This window comes from Polistes dominula, unplaced genomic scaffold (genome assembly GCF_049000335.1).
Source record: "Polistes dominula isolate Pdom_NZ unplaced genomic scaffold, Pdom_raw_medaka contig_80, whole genome shotgun sequence".
In the NCBI taxonomy this organism is placed as follows: Eukaryota; Metazoa; Arthropoda; class Insecta; order Hymenoptera; family Vespidae; genus Polistes; species Polistes dominula.
Window position 1 is genome coordinate 1,041,619 of NW_028301111.1, and position 21,156 is coordinate 1,062,774.

The 21,156-nt window shown below is 24.0% G+C and overlaps 1 protein-coding gene and 1 long non-coding RNA gene across 6 annotated transcripts in view; one reads left to right on the forward strand and one right to left on the reverse strand.

The window, feature by feature from the left end:
* LOC149031128 (uncharacterized) overlaps positions 1-21,156 on the forward strand; it is a 30,854-nt gene that overhangs the window by 4,468 nt on the left and 5,230 nt on the right. The window lies entirely within an intron of this gene.
* LOC107071786 (uncharacterized) overlaps positions 941-21,156 on the reverse strand; it is a 32,489-nt gene continuing 12,273 nt past the window's right edge. For 4 of the 5 annotated variants that reach the window (XM_089176654.1, XM_089176652.1, XM_089176653.1 and 1 more), the window contains 5 exons: positions 19,209-19,317; positions 6,833-7,165; positions 5,808-6,040; positions 5,043-5,420; positions 941-4,940 (listed from right to left, as the gene is read on the reverse strand). In XM_089176654.1, coding sequence (XP_089032780.1) covers positions 4,658-4,940; positions 5,043-5,420; positions 5,808-6,040; positions 6,833-7,165; positions 19,209-19,317 — 1,336 coding nt within the window. In that variant the 3' untranslated portion in view covers positions 941-4,657. Of the gene's footprint in view, positions 4,955-5,042; positions 5,421-5,807; positions 6,041-6,832; positions 7,166-19,208; positions 19,318-21,156 lie in introns of all 5 variants that reach the window. The other variant, XM_089176657.1, reaches the window with a different exon arrangement.

A 21,156-nucleotide genomic window follows, 5' to 3' on the forward strand; every position in this document is an offset into this window, starting at 1 on the left:
TTTAGACCAAAAAAAAAAACCAATTATTTTTAATTTGATTAAATGATAAAAATAATAAAATAATAATTCCACAATTTACAAAAAATATTTAAATAATTGAAACAATTGATTATATTCTATTATTGATTAGTTTCCTTTAGTTTCTAATGTTTTATTTACAAAACTAAACTTAGATAATAATCTATAATCTGTAAAATATATTAATGTAAATATATATTAATATAATAATCTATATTATAAAAAATAATTATTAAATATAAAATTAAATTATATTATAATAAAATATAATTATAAAAAAGTAATAATCTGTATTATACAAAACCATTATAAAATACAATTTTTATATATATATATATATATATATATATATAATAAATTAATAATTTTATACAAATTATTTCTCATTTTTCAACATAAATTAAATAAAAATAAATAAATAAACGTAATTTAAGGAATTAATTAATCGAATTATTTAACTCGTCATTTGTTCTTATTTCTTTTATTTAAAAAAAAAAAAAAGAAAATTTCTCGACGAGTTGAAAAATAATAAAAAAAATATTACATTAAAAATTAATTATAATTATTAATTAATTCAAATAAAATTTCTAAATAATTATAAAAAAAAAAAAGAAAAAAAATAGATTCGAATTTTTTGAAACTTTTTTGACTATAATTTCTTCCTCTTCCCACCTTCCCCTCAATTTCAGTTTAGTTTTGTAGACAAAAAATTGGAGATTTAAAGAAATTAATCAAAAATGAAATAATTAATTGTTTAATTTATTTAATAATTTTTTTTTTTATATCACGAATTATTGCGGAAGGTTTTTTTTTTTTTTTTTTTTTTTGATGTGATGATTTGATTTGATTATGAAAAGTGATGAATGTTCTGACTTTTGATATTTTTTAAAATTTTTTTTTATTGAAAAAAATTCGCATCAAGCACATTTTTACGTGTATTTTAATATTTTATGTGTTTTTTTTTACTATTACAAAAATTCGAGATACAATTGTTGTAACACCACGTCGGTAATTGTTATATTACATTACTTTCTTTTTTTTTATTTTTTCTTTTAATTTTCTTTCGTTATTATTGTACTACAAAACCGAATACATACTCTTAAGTATTTCTAAATGTAAGAAAAAAAAAAAACAAAAACAAAAACGAAAACAAAAAGAGTATTTCTGCTTTATCGTAGGATTATTCAGATTCTAATATTTCTAATTTAATATGATTTTACGATGAGACAATTTGAATATGTTCTTTCTTTTTTTTTTTTTCTTTTTCTTGTCTATATATATATATATATATAGCCTATTAAATTCTTTGGCTAATATTTTAACAATTCGAATAATAAACGCGCTATAAACGTAACGATTTAAAAATCTTATATTAAAAAACAATAACGTTTTAATTAATTTTTTTTTCTTTTTATTTACCCCATTTTATTTTTATTCTCAATTTTTCTAATTATTATTTTTTTTTGTATAAATTCGAAACTATCACATCAAATTGAAAAAACGAGCCTTCAAGTTTTTATTCTTATTCAAATTTTTGGTCAAACCAATTCTCATATATATTAAGTTAATAATTTTATGTATATATATATATATATACTATTACAGTAATAATATATTCAAATACGTTCATTCAAATATACACTTTAAAATTACGTTTCACGTAGTATGTTTCGTGTAACCGTCAAATCATATTATATATATATGAGCCGTTCATTTTGAAAGTTACTTAACTCCATTTTCCAAAAAAAAATCAACTTAGCAACCGTAATAGTGACATTTTTACATTTTCTCTTCATTCTGAAGCAATATGTTATTAATATATTAAAAATCAATAATATTTTGTAACACGAAAGTTTTCTTGATAAATGAAACGATGAAAAGGTTTATTTTGAAAGCAGCCTAACTCCATTTTCAAAAAAATATCAAGTTAGCAACCTTGCTCAAAATTCAAACAAATAAATTATTCCAACAAGTTTTTATTATTAATCAATAATTATATTAATTAATCACGTTATCTACAATTTTTTTCTATCTGGTATGCAAATTGTTGATATCGTTACGATAAAAACCATCAATCGGTTTTTTGATTGAAAATATTAGAAATAATTTGACATGCGTAGTAACGGCCATTACTTTTCGGTCCCCCTAATAGTTACATTTTTACATGATCTTTTCATTCTGAAACAATTTGTTAATAATACATTAAAAATCATGAAAATTTTGTAACACGAAAGTTTGCTGATAAATGAAACGATTAAAAGGTTTATTTTCAAAGTGGCCTAACCTCAATTGCCAATGATTATTTTCCGATTGTCTATAATTATTCATAATGATAGAAATTTTGACATGGTAGAAATGCCATTAAACAAAATTATTTACCATTTGTCCTCCAAAGATTATTATAATATTATCAGAAAGTACCAAAAAGGTAATAAACTTTATTGTAAATCAAATGAAACAAAGAAGATTATTGTATGAACAAAATTAATAGAAAATGCAATTTTTAAAAAGGGTTACACAATTCTAACGGTGAATCGATAAACTGCTTAAAAGTATGTTTCAATGCGTTTTGTCAGAAATGAATCATATCAAATTTTCTGTAAGAAATCGATGAATGAGAATGAAAATTTGAAAATCCTGAATTTATTACCACATCGGGGGTAGATCAAAAAAAGTTCGACAATATTATATTGACATCACTGTATGAAAATATCGGACAAATTAAAACAGTAAAATTCAAGGACATAATGGACCTACTACGACATATACCAACGGAATATCATGATTTCTTCAAATCCCTTTCATACACGCAAAATGTAAATGAGCAGTAAATTGTTTTGTAATTGATGTAGTTAACAAATCTTATGAATCGCATTAATTATGTTTCTGTAGTGTTTTAAAGATATGTAAAATAAATTGAGTATTGTTTTTTTTCAATTTGAAGCATATTTAACCCTTTCACTACTACGGGTGACTATAGTCACCCGCCACAAAACGACACCCGCACACGACGGATGACTATAGTCACCCGTCACACGATGCCACCTATACGCGACGGGTGACTATAGTCATAGACTATAGTCACATAATTATGAACACAAATCATTTTGTTTCTAAAAGTAATGTCACAAAGTCGTTTTTGAGACAAAAGGCTCCGAATGCTAAAGACTGCGCGCGCTTAATGTTCCCACTTTCGGTACGGCGCTCCGTTCTAGACGAGGTACTTCGCGGCGAGGCCCACCGTAGCGAAAGGGTTAATTATGCTGAATGGACTTGGGGAGCTCCTTTAAATTCTGTAATGAATCTGGTTGTTAATTTGGAAAGTCACCTAAATCCATTCTTACTAAGAAAACACATATTATTCATTTAATAAAATTGTCAGTATTTTAATAGGAACTATAAATTTAACATCCTTCAATATCTTGATTCGAACATAAATGGGCTTAGGCTACTTTCAAAATAAACGGCTCAAATACGTTCATTCAAATATACACTTAAAATTATGTTTCACGTGGTTATGATTTGTGTAATTGTCAAATCATATAATATATATATATATATATTATTTATCAATCGTTTGTTAAATAAACATCTTACATCATAAATACCCTTTTTTTCTTTTTATTTAGTCTGGCAAACGAAGAGAAAGCTTGATAAAAAAAAAGAACATAATATTAGTAATAATAATAATAATCAAAATAAACCTAGAGGAATGAACTTATAGTTTATCTCGCAATGTATTAAACATTATCAGCATGATGTTTCTCTTTTTAACAACTTTGATATAAATTATGTTTGTGACAATAATAAATATGAACGGATAACCAATGTATGTGAATAAATTATAATACACAAAATATAATTAAATCACACGAGCAAATCCTTTGCATATCTATACGTACGTACACATACTTTTTCTTCCTTTTTCTTTTTTATTCATACACATACATATGTATATATAAATATAATCGTTATTATAGTTACATATATATATAGATATATACATAACTATAAAAGTCTAATGCAATTCGATATGCACGTAGAGTCGGCAGTATTGAATCAACGATTTCTCTTTTGCCTTGATTTAACAAAACAAAAAACAAAAAATATATATATATATATATATATATATATATATATATATATATATATTATTTATTTATTTATTTATTTATAAATCAAGTTTTATGGAATGATTTATCCTAATAAATGGAACGTCAAATGTAGCAAAATTATTTTATCTAACACAAGTTCAAACAATACCAAAATAATAAATAAATAATTATAATAATAATAATGAGAATAATAATAATAATAATAATAATAATAATCATATATATAAAGAAGAAGAAGAAGAAGAATAATTGATAACACAAAATAACGTATTTAGCATATCCTTAATAACAAAACAAAAAAATAAAAGAAAACCCGTTTAGAAGAGTGAAGAAGAGAGAAAAAAAGATTTAGGTTATGTTTAAATTTACATGAAACGTTTAAAAATAAAACGCAGTATATTTTAAATAATCACATGTTAGAAGAAATTGATTAAAAAAAAAAAAAAAAAAAAAGATCTAAGCAATCTTTTTTTGTAACATTCATACTCATATATTCTTTGATGTAATTGATGAATTGTAATAGTTCATGATGTACCACCATTACTACCCCCACCACTACTACCACCACCATTATTCGACGTAGTTGTTTGCTTCGATTTCAATTTGCGTCCAAGTAATCTTCGGAACGAAGATGTCCACTTGGAACGTGTAAATCCTCCCCCACTCGACGTACCACCCTGATCATCCGGTTCGCTACTGCTGAACGATTCGCTGATTTTTCTGCTTTTGCTACCGGTGCTACTGCTGGTACTGCTGCAACCATTTTCGAAACACCGTGATCTACGGTCTCCAATTTCCGATGAGAACCTAGAAACGTCCGTCTAGTTTTTTAACCATCTACTTTGTATTTGTGTAAATCATCATTGAGATAATTATGATAATAGAAATATTGGGTTATATAATAAATACCCTGAATCCGAAGAAAATGCTCGATTAGTGGGTGGTACATTTGAATTAGCTGATGACAATGACATCTCAGCAACAAGGGTACTTGGATAGGCCTCATCATCTGAAGCACTGTTACTACTACTGTTACTTGTAGTACTTCTACTGGTGGTACTTTCGGTACTACCACCATTACTACTATCAACACTTGAGTCATCGATGTAAGTAATTTCTCTTTCGGCCAATGGTGAACTTGTTCTAGGTGTACGCGATGAACCACTACCACCACCACCACCACCACCACCGGTACATGCTGAACTAGTAGTACACGTTGTTGAACTTGGTCTCAACCAAGTTCGCAAATCTTGTAAGGGCGCTTGAAGGCACTTGAAGAGATTACCACTGAAATAATAATCAATAAATATATATTAGATTGGTGCATATGAAATGTCGTTCTTTTTTTTTTTTTACATGCTAACAATTCTCTCCCTGTTTTCATTATGCTTTTGTTTTTGACATAACCAATGTCAGAGTTTGTTGATTCTAAAGATCAGAATTTTGTTAGGAAATGGCATTTATGGTTTAAAGAACTCTTGTTGGGAAAAGTGTATTGAAACGAATGGAACATATTTTGATGAAATAAACAACTTTTGTATAAAAAGATATGTAGTGTTATTTATCATTCACTTAAAAATCCGACATTTTATATGTACCAACTTAATATACAACAAATCAATTCTATGCGAATAGTAAATATGAAAAATATTCAAGATCATAGATCAAACTTACTCATCTTGAAAATCATCAACCTCAGCGAATGTACGTTGAGCGTAAAGACAAATTGAACATCTTCTACGACGACGGCAAGATGTGGCATGAAGTGTCGCTGCTCTAAGATGTCTTGCAGCATGTCTCAACGTTATTGTTTCACGCGTAAGAGCTGCTACACCTTCTTCTCTTCGACGTCTTTCAATACCTAATTCGTCCTCACCTATACGTAACTTTTCTTTCAACGTTTTGTTCTATTAACAGACAATAATATATTCATACATTTTTATTTGGTTATCCCTAAAGTATATAAAATATATACTTTTTATTTGTCTATAATAATAATAATAATTAGAAAAGAATCTTTTTTTCTTATAAACTGTATAAGCAGGTTATGTTAACAAAAAAATTGATTTCTATTTTTGTTTACGTCAAAAAATGGTTTCATTTTTGTATTGTTAAATATATTTCGTTAACTTCTTGTCCTACTTGCTAACTCCCGATTGCTCGATCAATAAAAATAATAATAACAAGTTTGGTTTATTTGCCGCATTTGACCCAAATTTCTTACCACGAGTTTAACTCGTTGTTGTAAAACAAAGGGTTCTTTTATAATAAATATAAAAGAAAAAGAATTCAAAGCTCTAGGAAGGTAGAAAAAATTGATAAACACATATATGCGTCCATAGTTACGGCAAATTGGTTTTAGTTTGGTGCATATATGAGTCTACAATTAACTCAGATGACTTTAACTGATGCTATGCGTTCATATTTTAAACAGACGACCTTTACTGGGCGCATATATGCGCTCGCATTTTAAACATGCGACCTTGGCTGGGCGCATATATGCGTCCATATCATTTAAAGGGTTAAAAGATTCCTACTATACCGATAGAACATATTTTTCATTTTTTTTTTCATTCTTGTGCGATTAATTTTGTGAAATATCTTGTTTTGAATGACTCTCAAAAATAAAAATAAAATAAAACGAAAAATGTTGAAAAATATAAAATTAGTATTGAATCGTCATGGATTAGTTTCCATACTTCTCTCTCAAGTGCATCTCGTTCAGCCCGAATGACGGTGGCCTGTCTTATGACGTCCTGCCGTGCCCGTTCGAGTGATTGTCTGGTTGCTTCGTTATGCGCCAACTGAAGTTGCAATCTTCTTAATGCCGTTTCGCGCTGTTGATCCAAACGATCGCGAGCAGCTATATAGTTGTCACGCTCCACCTTCGCACGTTCGACTTCTTCCTCCAATCGAAGTGTTCGTTCCAATTGTAAGAAAAGATCGTCCTCTTTACCTCTTAATTCAGATTCACAACCTTCCAATCTCATCTCCAAAAAACGACGTGCCTTTTCAAGTTTATCCCTTTCAGCCTAAGAACAAAACAAACAAACAAACGAAGAATTTTTATTAAACGTTTTCATTGATTTATTTATTAATAATAATCATCAATTTATATTTGTTATACTAATTAATGAATATTTAAGATAATAATTAGAAAAAGGGCAACATAGTTTTTAGATTTAGATTCTGATTTGACTCATTTAACACTTGACCCCCAACCCCACTAAGAATATTGTTGCTTGATTAAATTATATAATAATTATATTCCAATAGTATTAGGATCTCTGGCAGAGGCGTGACGTAACAATTTGACCTATTAAATCTAATTTGTAATTTAGCCACCAGATAGCATATTCAAGTGATAGAGATCCTACGTGACGTAGCAATTTGACCTATCTACTCTAATTTTGAATTTAGCTACCAGATAGCGTATTCAAGTGCTAAAAATCCTAATAATAATTTTATGAACAGGGCGAACTATAAATTTAAATAAGGTGTTACAATTTAAAAAAAAAAATGTATCCTCCATTTAAATGAAATCAATCAGAAAAAGTTTTCATCTAAATTGATTAAAATTTGATTGAAATTGAATATTACAAAGTCAGAATAATTTTCTTTTGTTAAAACAATAATTATTATTGTTAGTCTAAATAGTAATTTAGTAATTAATTTAGAAATTTATAAAAAAAAAAAAAAAAGGATTTGTTCTTTTTTATCCTTCTTTAATTATATTTAAATCATAACCTATAAAACCTTATCTCGGTTATCAGGTTTTTACATTGATGATTCTCACTAATATAAATTGTAAGTGGTTTCGATAAATATTCAACAAAATTGTTCAATATTATAAGAATAATTTATTATTTATTAGAAATTATTTATTTTTTATTAATGAGTACTATAAATATATGAAATTAATTAATTATTATTACTAACATATTTTTATTTGTAAGTTACTTCCCACGTGACCTACAATGACCAATAAGGATTAATATTTTCTAAATGATAACAATCCTTTTTAGTTTGTAACAATAAAGAACGACGACCTTAACCTGCTTGCGTATACACCTAACTGACCTACAATCAACTGTATAAAGCTAGACATTGATTGCGTCAAACTCGAGAAAGAAAGAAAGAAAGAAAAAAAAAATAAATAAAGAGAAGAAGGAGGAAGTACGTCTGTACCATTCTCGATTACTGTTAAAGAGATTATCTTTTAAAAGATGCGTGCGTAGGTCTCTTGTGACCGTCAATTACAAATAAACAAGGTTATTTGCATAATGAAAGATTAACTTAGCTGTATATATTCCTTTCAATAACGGTTCTTATTGTCTATCTAAACATGGCTCTTAAGAAAAACAGATTAAATCATTTAAACTACTTCAATATATATATATATATATATTAAAGTTATTATTATAATATTAGAATATATATAAATATTAATATATTAATTTATGATTAATATATTGTAATATAATAAATGTTAGGTTATATTTATATATATATCACATAGGTTATATTATATTATAGGTTATATATATTATATTTATATATATTATAGGTTATATAATTATATATTTATATAGATAATTATAGGTTATATAATTATATATTTATATAGATAATTATAGGTTATATAATTATATATTTATATAGATCATTATAGGTTATATTATATATATATATATATATATATATATATATATATCACTGAAATTTCAAGAATAAGAGATTGTATTGTATATTATTTTACATATATTATTTAAAAAATTATCCTAATAGTATTTTTTTTGTCATGCTAATTACCTTGGGCTTATTCAAATTTTATTTACTGTATTTCAATTTTCTACTGTTTCATATAATTCAAGCAAACAAACATATTATTTAGGGTGGGATGGTGGGGGTAAATGAGTCAAATTCAAAACAATATGATGCTTTTTGTAATCGTTTTCTTAAGTATCCTCATTAATTTGTATGAAAAATATAATAATTATAATTATTATTAGAGTGAATCAAAAGTTCGTGAGTTTATTATGTTGAAACTTTACTTTGAAATTGCATAACGTATTATTTTGAATTAATATTTAACTGTTAAAACAAAACTATGTATTTGTTTTGAAATTGCATTAATGTATTGTAAAATTTACTTTAGAAATATTAATTAAACAAAACACGAACATTTTTGGTTCATCCTAATAATAATAATAATAATAATAATAATAAATCAATGAAACATTTAATAAAAAAATAACAAATTAATTTGTTTACAATAGTATTTTACATTTCTTGCCAAATGAGTGAGTGTAACCTGTTCATAAAATTGCTATATTCATCAAATATTTAACAAAATGTAAGAAAATTTGATTATAAAATTAGAATAACTGGAGAAATCGGTGAATAGAGAAGAAAAAGCAAAAGAAGAAAAAGAAGAAGAAGAAGAAGAAGAAGAAGAAGAAGAAGATGAAGTTAGGAAAGCCAAAGAAAAGAGTTAAAATGATGGTGTTGAAGGAAGGGACGAACCAGTCTGGCAAGATGAAAAGTAGATTAAGGCGAGACCTCTCTTTCTCTTTCTTATTTTCTTTACTCTGTTCCTTCCTTCGTCTTATGTTTAGTTAGTGGACTGTAGAAAAGAGCATTCGTATGGCTTACACACCTCTTTACTTACACATATATATATATATATATATATAAAGGTTTGAGAAGGAAGAAAACACTTCTCACTGTAAACCCTGATACATGCATTTTAAGTATTATACTCTCTCATGAGAGAATATAAACCGTGACAAGGACATATCAATAAATAAATTCAAGAAAAAGAGAAGAATATTCTATTATATATATATATTGATAACTAGAAACTTTCCTTTTATATGTAAAAAAAGGTTATGATACTTTTTTAGATATTAATCTAAATTTAATATTACTGTTAGAATATTATTTTAGTTTTATATATGATTTACAAAGATTCAAATATTGATATATTAATTGATGATTCTTTAATGCATTTTAATAAATTAATAATTTATATATAATAAATAATAATATATATAAATTATGTGTCACGTTGTTTGTTCGCAATGGACTCCTAAACTACTTAACCGATTTTAATAAAATTTTGCACACTGTATGCAGTTTCATCCAACTTGAAAGATAGGATAGGTTTATATCTCAATTTAAAATCGCAATATTATTTTATTGCGAATTATTTGTTTATAAGATAAGATTCTAACAGATGGCGGTTATAAGGTAATTCGTTGACTTAAAGATGTGTGTATCGGACTGATTTTATAATAATACAATAATAATAAAAAGAATAATATTAATAATAGTACAATTACAATATTACGATATTATACTATTTTATAATATATTAAAAATATATTATATTAGATTAGCAACCAAAATAATTGCGAATTTTGTTGATAGATGGCTTTTAAAATCAACAATCACTTACAATTAATTGCCAATCTAATATAAATAATATATTACATCAAAAACAGAGTCATACTAGTTCCAATTTCTCTGATATCTCTTTCTACAAAGAAAAAATAAAAATAAAACAATAGTTGAATGGTTAGATAAGTAAAAATATAAAATATAACACAAGTCACCCTGTATACTTTTATTTTAGAAGATGCATTCGATTTGCACTTAGAAAATATATTATATTAACATATATATTATATTAATTAACAAGATATTATATAAAGATTTTTAATATTAGAAATAATAATGGAGATAATAATAATAATAATAAAAATATTATTAATAATAATAATGATAATAATAATAGTCGGTAAAGAACTTTCGACTTCACAATGCCAATTAATAATATTAATATTAATAATAATAGTAGTCGGTAAAGAGCTGTCGACTTTGTAATGCCAATTAATAATAACAATAACAATAATAATAATAGTCGGTAAAGACCTTTCGACTTTTTAATGCCAATTAATAATAATAATAATAATAATAGTAAAATCATAATATTATACTTTTATATTATATTATATTGAAAATATATTATATTGTATTATAATAGATTAGCAACTAAAGTGATTACGAAATTTGTCGATAGATGGCTTTTGAAATCTGCAATCACTTACAATCAGTTGCCAATGAAATTTTATATAAATAATATATTGTACAAATATATTATTATATCAAACATAGAATGAAACTAGTCCCAGCCAATTAATAATAATAATAATAATAATAATAATAATAATAATAATAATAATAATAATAGTACAATCGTAATATTATACTATTACATTATATTATATTGAAAATATATTATATTGTATTATATTATAATAGATTAGCATAACTAAAGTGAATACGAAATTTGTCGATAGATGGCCTTTAAAATCTGCAATCACTTAGAATCAGTTGCCAATGAAATTTTATATAAATAATATATTGTACAAATATATTATTATATCAAACATAGAATGACACCAGTTCCAATTTCTCTTAGATTTCTTATCTACAAAGAAAAACAAAAAAAAAGGAATAAAGCAGTGTTCAAATGGTTAGATAAGTAAAGCATTAAATCTATAGTTTGAGTAAAAGTATAAAATATAACACAAGTCACCTTGTATATTCTGTATTTAGATGATCCATTCGATATGCAAATAGAAAAAATGGGTTTATCGTCTTAATTTATTATCACATCAGTAAAGTAGAGATTGCAATAGCTTGCCAACTTCCTGAATTGGTTTTTTTTTTACCTCCTCCTTTTCCTTCTCCTCCTCCACCACCTTCATTTGAACTTTTCAAAGAGTTTCTTCCCTCTCCATCACCTTCATCACCATTTCTAACTCCTTTTCCACCACCTTTTTATCATGAACGATCATTTATTCGTTCTTTCGTTGATCGTACGTAGAGTTCTTCTTGTGTTCCCCTTTTATAGAGCTAAAAGAAAGGAATTTCTTCCTGCACAAGCTAATGCACCGTGCTGTTAATTGGCAAATTTACGGAGAAACTACTTCTCAACGAGGAAAATGGATCTCCCCACTTGTGCTTATCTCAATCCCGATAAGGTTTAAATAAAAACATTCCTTCTTTTTTTCTTCCCTTATCGTCATCGTCATTCCTTGCCTCTTCCATCTCTCCTCTTTCCCAACTCACACAACACCCCATTAACTGTGATTACAAACTTCTCTTTAAGTATTTTTATTCGTTTTATTTATTTTTCTTTTTTTGGTCTTTCTTTTTACTAGCTCTTCTTCATTTTTCTTGGCAGATTTTTAGAAAAACAATTGGAACAGGAACACAAAACTAGTTTCAGAGTATAATCGAGAACGTTTAAAATGGGTCATTAGTAATTATATTAAAAGTGTGCCAAATGTATTCCTAAGTGATTTGAAATATTCAATTATTTTTATTTTTGCTTTTATTTTTGCTTTTATTAAAAAGAAAGAAGGAGAAGTAGTTATGCAATTAAATAATTAAACTAAGTCAGACAATTGAGAGAAGAAGAAAAAAGAAGATATAATTAGTCTAGAAAGTTTTGAAAAAAACAAAGTGTACTAGACTTTGAAAATTATTTATACGTATTGTGTATACATATATACATATCTTTTAATGTTGTTATATTATTATTAATATATTATAATTATATAAATATATATATATATATATATATATATATATATATATATATATATATATATATATATATATAATATGTTATCTTTATTTATGTTATGAATAATATTGTTATTAAATTATTTCATATTATAAAATTATTTATATAGCTATATTATATAAAAAGTGTACTAAACACTTAAATTATTTAGAAACACTTTTAACATAACCTATAATGTATATATATATATATATATATATATAATATATATATAATATATATTTTAATAGTATTATATAATTATATTAGTATATTTTATTAATATCATATTATATATATATATATATATACATGTTATAATATGAATACTATTATTATGTTATTATTTAATATTATTATTTTAATTATATTATTATACTGTATATATTATTTTTATTATTAACGTATTATAATATATCATCATTATATATATTATACTGCTATTATTTAATTATTTAACATTATTATATTATATATTAGTATATTATAATTTTACATTATATTATATTACCATTATAATATACATATTACGAATACTATTATTATTTAATTATTTAATATTATTATTTTAATTATTATATTATAATATTTCTATATATATATATATTATAGTATAGTTATATAGTTATATAGTATATATATATTATAGTATAGTTATGATAATATATAATATATTATCATTATTTATGTTATAAATACTATTATTATTTTATTATTTAATATTTCAAAATTATTTATATATTTATATTATATAAAAACTTTACTAGATTTTGAAAATTATTTAGAGACACTTTTAACATAACCTATAATGTATTTATATATATATATATATATATCTATCTTTTAATATTATTATATTATTATTACCATATTATAGTTATATTAATATATAATATATTACATCATTATTTATGTTATAAATACTATTATTATTTTATTATTTAATATTATTATATTATATATTAATAAATTGTATAATTATATTAATATATATTAAATTACCATTATAATATACATATTGTGAATAATATTATTATTTTAATATTATATTATTTATATTATTAAATTGTATATATTATTTTTATTATCAACATAGTATAATTATAATAATATATAATATATCAGCATTATATATATATATATTTGAATATTATTATTATTATTTAATTATTTATAATATTTTTATATTAATTAATTTATTATATTATATATTAATATAATTATAATTATAATAATTTAAATATATAATAATAGTAATATATTAAATATAATAAATTAATAATATTTATATAAAGTATATTATCATCTTTTATTGTATGAATACTATTATTATTTAATTATTTAACATTATTACATTAATTATATTGTTATATTTTTTATATTATTTTTATTCTTATATATATATATATATATATATATATATATATGTACATATTATTTTATTTTTTTTATATAAGTTTATATTTGAAAGAATTCTCATCCGCTTGCATTATCTTGTTTTACATATCGTATATGCAAATTTGCATCTCTTTATTTAAAATACTACGCTTCGTTTGTTTAACTATCTTTCTAGAATAAGCTTAAGACATTTTTTTTTCTTCTTTTTTTATTTTTTTTTTGTAATTTCACGCTATTAATATAAATATGCAAATATAAAATTTAACGTATTATTAGAAAAAGAAAAAAAAATAGTGATCCATAGATGAACATACTTAATAATATTTTATTTCTCGTATTATATTATATGAAATATAAGATTAGAATTTATCGATTGGAATCAATTGATTTCTTTGTCTTTTTTTTGTTATATATATTTTTTTTTTGTTTTTTTTTTTTTATAGCTAATGACGTATAACGTTGAAATAAAAATTACGTAAAAACTCTTATGTTACGCGCGATTAGATTGAAAAAACACGTATGTGTCATTTACTATTTATTTTATAATTAATACATGACGCATTAAACTAAAGACAACTAAATTAGATAAATAGATAAGTGTCTCTGTAAATTCTTATCTAACAAAGATTATATATACATATATACATATATGTCGATATCTATGTAGATAAGTATATATTATATATGCTCTATACATATAAGTATATGTATAGCATAGCCTTATCGAATGCAATCGACATTACTTTGAATCGTCCACACTGTAACTTTTTAATTTTTACTGATTCTTTAAGCACTTTAGTTTCATTAAAAAATTGTAAAAATAGTGTACATACAAACCCTTATATATACGAAATCAAAAAGAAAATCCTTGCATTAAACAAAAAGCGCAATGAAAATTGTAAAATTAAGCTTGTCTGGGTACCGTCCCATATAGGTATCAAAGGTAATGAAGAAGCTGATGCTAAAGCTAAATTAGTATCTGGAAAACCCTTCTCAACTCATGTTAAAATTCCGTATACTGACTTCAAAGAACTAGCAAAAAAAAAAAGCTTTTACGGCCACTAATAACATAATTATTGAAGAAGGACGTACAAAAGGTTTTGAATTTTTCCAAAAGTATCATAACACTAAAGCTAAACTTTGGTTCAAAAATAAAAAATTACCACGTTAATTTATAGCTACAATTAACAGATGTAGATTTGGCCATTATAGTTTAAATGCATCGTTAATAAAAATCAATGTCACTAATGATCCGTCTTGTAATTGTGGTTACCAACAACAAACTCTTGACCACATACTTTGGCAGTGTCCTCTGCATGAGGAACAACGAAAAAAGTTTAAAAAGAGGCTTCACAAAGTTAAACTAGCCCAACCTCTAGCATCTTTTGTTTTGCTCCATTCTCCTACAAGGTATATTTGTAATAGTTTCTGTAATTACCTCGAAGACTGTAATCTTAACTTGTAGGCATGCGATTATAAAGTAATGTATTTGTATATCTTCTTTTTTCAATAAACTACACAAAATAATCTCTCTTTAGAGATTAAAATTGTTTATATAAAAAAAAAAAAAAAAAAAAAGTATATGTATAGAGTATTAAATAGTATATACAAAGTGTCTCAACAATTTTGATAGTATATATAAAAAATAGACGTTTCTTTTAAAATTATTCAAACGTTAATTAAATATTATATATTTGAATCATTTTTCTGTGGTTATCTTGTATTTGTGCCCATAATTACGAAAGTGATCTAATTGTAAATTATTTATCTCTTGTTTCGTGATACTTAAAAGATTACATTTGAATACTATAATGAATTCTATATAACATTGAATTATAATAAACTTTATGAAACGGTTCATTTTTGACAATTACAATAAATTATTTTAATTTAGAAATAATGTGATATGAAATAATTGACTTATTGTTAAACTGCTTTCATAATTATGGATACATTTCACTAATTGCAAGATATATATACAGGGTGAGTATCACAACAACGACCTGACTGACTGACTGCAAGTAATATTGTGCGGCTTCATTGGATTTCACCAACCGGTACAAGTCTCAGATTTCAATTATTCTTTACCATCTTCTAAATATATATATATATATATATATATATATATATATATATATATATATATATATATATATATATATCTTATAACTAGTATTACAAACAAACAAAAAATGATAAAATAATATTACGATTATAAATTGAAATTTAAACTATCCTATCTTTCAATTTAGATGAAACTGCACACAGTGTGTAAAATTTTATTGAAATCAGTCAAGTAGTTTAGGAGCCCATTGCAGACAAACAACGTGACACGTAATTTATATATATATTAAGATTAATAAAAATTCTAATTAATTTTTCTTTACTTCCTTAAATGTCGAAACATTATTTTGATTAAATGATTTTGTTAATTAATATTTATTATATTATGTTATATTCTATTATATTAATTACTAAGTTATTCTATTTATAAATTAAAATTGTAGAGACAACATTTATTCATATATTTACACGATATATATATATATATATATATATATATATATATATATATATATATATATACAATAATTAAAACTCTAAACAAAGATAATGAAGCAACCAGGTATATAACAAGATAACTGTAATGCATGCAACGTTATCAAAGTAATAACGAAAGAACAAACAAACGAACACGAACGAATGTAAATGAATGAATGAATGAATGAATGAAATGAATGAAATGAAAGAAATGAAAGAAATGAATGACTCAACGAACGCACGAACGAACGAACGATCTCATTTTTTTTGCGTGTGAACGTTGAAATCCACTCGGTCTAGTCGAAATCTTTTACTTTCACGAGGAACACCGATAATTCCAGGAAGTAGGTAGTTTTATCCAAACCTCCGAGCTATATTCTTTATTCTCTGATTCTTTTTTTCTTTCTTTCTTTCTTTCTTTTTTTTTATTTCTTCTTCTTCTTCTTCCTTGCTGCACTTTCACACGATTGTAAAAGAGGAAGCTGTTGTGTTGTTGGTTTCGTGATTTCTGGGATTACTCATCTATATATATATATGTATATCTTCTTTTTATATACCCAATCTTAATTAAAATTGTGTATATAAGGTTTATGTGTGTGCTAACAAATGTTTAATTAACAAATTGAGAACGTCGTTGTTAGATCAATATTTCATATTATTTAATGAATATTCATTTCACAACGTTCATTAATTAATATTCTCATAAATAATTTATCAATTCATTAGTAAAATACCTAATCCTAACCATATTGTAATTATATAATAATACAATGGTTTTATATTATTTATAACAAATTCTTAAAATTTCTCATAACAAATTATTTTACTATAATAATAATAATAATAATAATTTGTAACTTGAAATTTATATCAAATAATTATTATTATTCATAAAATATGAAAAAAGAAAAGAAATAAAATAATTCACAAATAAACTCATAATTCAATAATCAATAATAATAATAATAATAATAATTAGTTAATTATAATAATAATTGAAGTAATAATTAGAGATAAATAATATATAATATAATTATTAATAATAAATCCTTAACAACATTTTTTATTATAAACTAGGGGTGCCCCATTACATGTTGCTGTAGCTCACAATCAGTCCGATACACACGTCTTTAAGTCAACGAATTACCTTATACCGCCATCTGTTAGAATCTTATCGAACTAACAGAGATAATCATGACTCTTTGTTAATGAACGAATAATTCGCAATAAAATAATATTGCGATTATAAATTGAAATTTAAACTATTCTATCTTTCAAGTTGAATGAAACTGTACACAGTGTGCAAAATTTTATTAAAATCGGTTCAGTAGTTTAGGAGTCCATTGCGGACAAACATCGTGACACGTAATTTATATATATATTAAGATTGTTAGTAATATATTAACTTAAGTAACTTTATCATATTATATTTTTGTAATTTTAATTATATAATCTATAATGAGAATTAGTAACTTAAAAATTATAGCAAACAATTATTAATATTCAAAAATTTTAAAATATAAAATAAATAAAATAATTCATAAATGAACAACTAAACACAAATAATATATAATAATACAGTTATTTAAATAAAACAATTATTAATATTCATAAATTCTGAAAAAAAATAAATAAATAAAATAAAATAATTTAAAAAAAAAAAATAAACTCACAATACAATAACAATAAAGATACAAATAATATTAAGCAAAAAAAGAAAAAAAGATATTGAAAAAAAAGAAAAAAAATGCAAAACAGAAATTACAATAAAATTAAAGTAATAATTAATAACAAATAATAATATAATATAATACTAGTTATAAACGGATAAAAGTAGCAAAGGCATCATAAGTAAGCATCATAGTGATTCCTTGTGAGAAAGGAAACTACTTTCACGGAAAGTTGGTGGCCTTTATCGATTTCAAGAGTACTACTACTACAACTATTACTACTACTACTACTTCTCATAAAAAAAAAAAGAAAAATATAAAAGAAAACGAAGAGACGAACCCCAACTTCTTACTTTTGCTTTGACTAAACCGATATCGTATTACAAAGGAGAAATGAAAGTCTCGAAAGTTGCTTCTGGACAATGAAAAAAAATATACGTAAAAAGGACACTATATATGCATGTGTGTATGTGTGTGTGTGTGTTGTATTATTATTAATATATACAACAGAGTGTCCTTTTTCTTACAAAACATATACACAAATAAACACATACATATAAAAATGTTAAGGTGTGAATATACATGTAAGAGAAGAACGTAGTTTCCTTACACTTTTTTTTTTTTTTTTTGAGAAATCAGATATCATTTCTGTGGTTAATTAAAAAAAAAAAAAAAAAAAAAAAAGAAAAAACAGGAAGTTGATGACGATGATGATTATGATGATCTGTGGTTTTCTCTATTTTATTTTTATTTATAATAATAACAATAATAATAATAATAATAATGATAATAATATTTTTTTCTATTTTTAAATTACAAAAAACTTACCTTAACCTCATGGTAACGTTCTTCCAGGTAATAAGCAATACCCTTTGCTTCCTCGTATTTTGCAGCAAGGGCCACGTACTTGTCGTAATGTCGTTTAAAAAGTACGAACCTGTAAAAATATAAATGACAAAAATATAAATAAAGGATATAAAATATATTTAGTAAGGTTTGTAAACAAAACAATTCAAATTTCGCGCCATTAAATGTAAAAGATGACGTTAATTGTGTAGCGGGGTATTTAAAATTTTTTTCGAATTTTATGATAAGAAAAATATCTACATTATCGACGTCATTGGTTTTTGTTTGTTTAAATAATAATTAAATATGGATTAAATAAGCATGAAAAAGGTAAACAAAAGCTTACGTTTTTGAACGATCCATTTTATTTCGAGTAATCGATTACGATTTTTCTCGTTTCTTCGATACGATGTGATGTCCACTTTCGATTTATTCACTCAACATTAATGTTGATAGATACAATGACGAGTTTTGAAGTATCACTCAAAGATTTATAATTAAAGATTGAAGTAACACGAAAAATAAGTTTATTATGGAGAGAAAGAAAAAGAAAAAAGAAAAAGAAAATTACAAAAGTTTGATAGAAATGATGGAAGATTTAATGAGAATAAAAATGGCGAACGGAAGATTCTTTAAAGAGTTCAAGTATAATGTAAGTAAAAGCAAAAAAAAAAAAAAAAGGAATTTTCAAACTTTAATTAGTTTTCTTGTAACTTATTTGAAATGTGTTCTTTTTTTGATTACAAATAACTACGTTAACAAAAATTAATGAGTATTCGGATCTCTAGCATTTGAATACGCTATCTGGTGGCTAAATTCACAATTACAGTAGATAGGTCGAATTGTTATGCTACGCCCCTGCCAAAGATCCCAAAACTGGAGAATAATTTTGTGGCTAAAATTGTGTTTACAGTATTATTCATGGCCACGTGCCACTTTATATCCATTTACATCGGCACGTTTTTCTATTTATTTGCCTTTACTTTTCTATTATTTCCTATCTTTAACACTTATTGTTTATTATTTTAACTATATTTTTTTTTAGAAGCATTTCGTTAACATTTAATTATCTATTATTCATTTAAACCAGTCACTTACAACCATATTGGGATCTCTAGCACTTGAATACGCTATCTGGTGGTTAAATTCAAAATTACAGTAGATAGGTCGAATTGTTACGCCACGTGGGATTTCTAGCACTTGAATACGCTATCTAGTGGCTAAATTCGAAATTAGAGTAGATAGGTCGAATTGCAACGCCACGCCCCTGCCAGATATCCCAATAAGTAAATGTTATATTGATGTCTACAGAAAGATGATCAAATTATGACTGATAGAATAAAAGAATATATTCTAGAAAATAATATTTAATATATTTAAAATATTATTAATAATATAAAATGATAAATGAGTATAAGTAAATGAGTATGAGTTATTATTGATTTAGATATCTAAAGAAGAATAATCTAACATAAGTATGACCGATAATAGAAGAGAATATATTCTAGAAAATATTAATGTTTAATATATTTAAAATATTATTTAATAATAATTTTAAAATATTATTAATATATATGTTATGTATAAAAATATAAATGAATATGAGTAACCATCTTATATTGATGTTTAAACAAAGATGATCTAAGTATGATCTATAGTAGAAAAGAATATATTCTATAAAATACTATTTTATATATTCAAAATATTATTTAATATATAATATATTTAAAATATTAGTTAATATAATAATAATAACAAAATATAAATAACTACGTTATTTAAAAAAAAAAAAAAAACAATTAAATATAAGTAATCATCTATCATATATCATAAACAAGAATAACAAGGATGATCTAAGTATGACCAATAAAAGAAGAAAATAACCTATAAAATACTATTTAATATATTAAAAATATTATTTAATATTTAA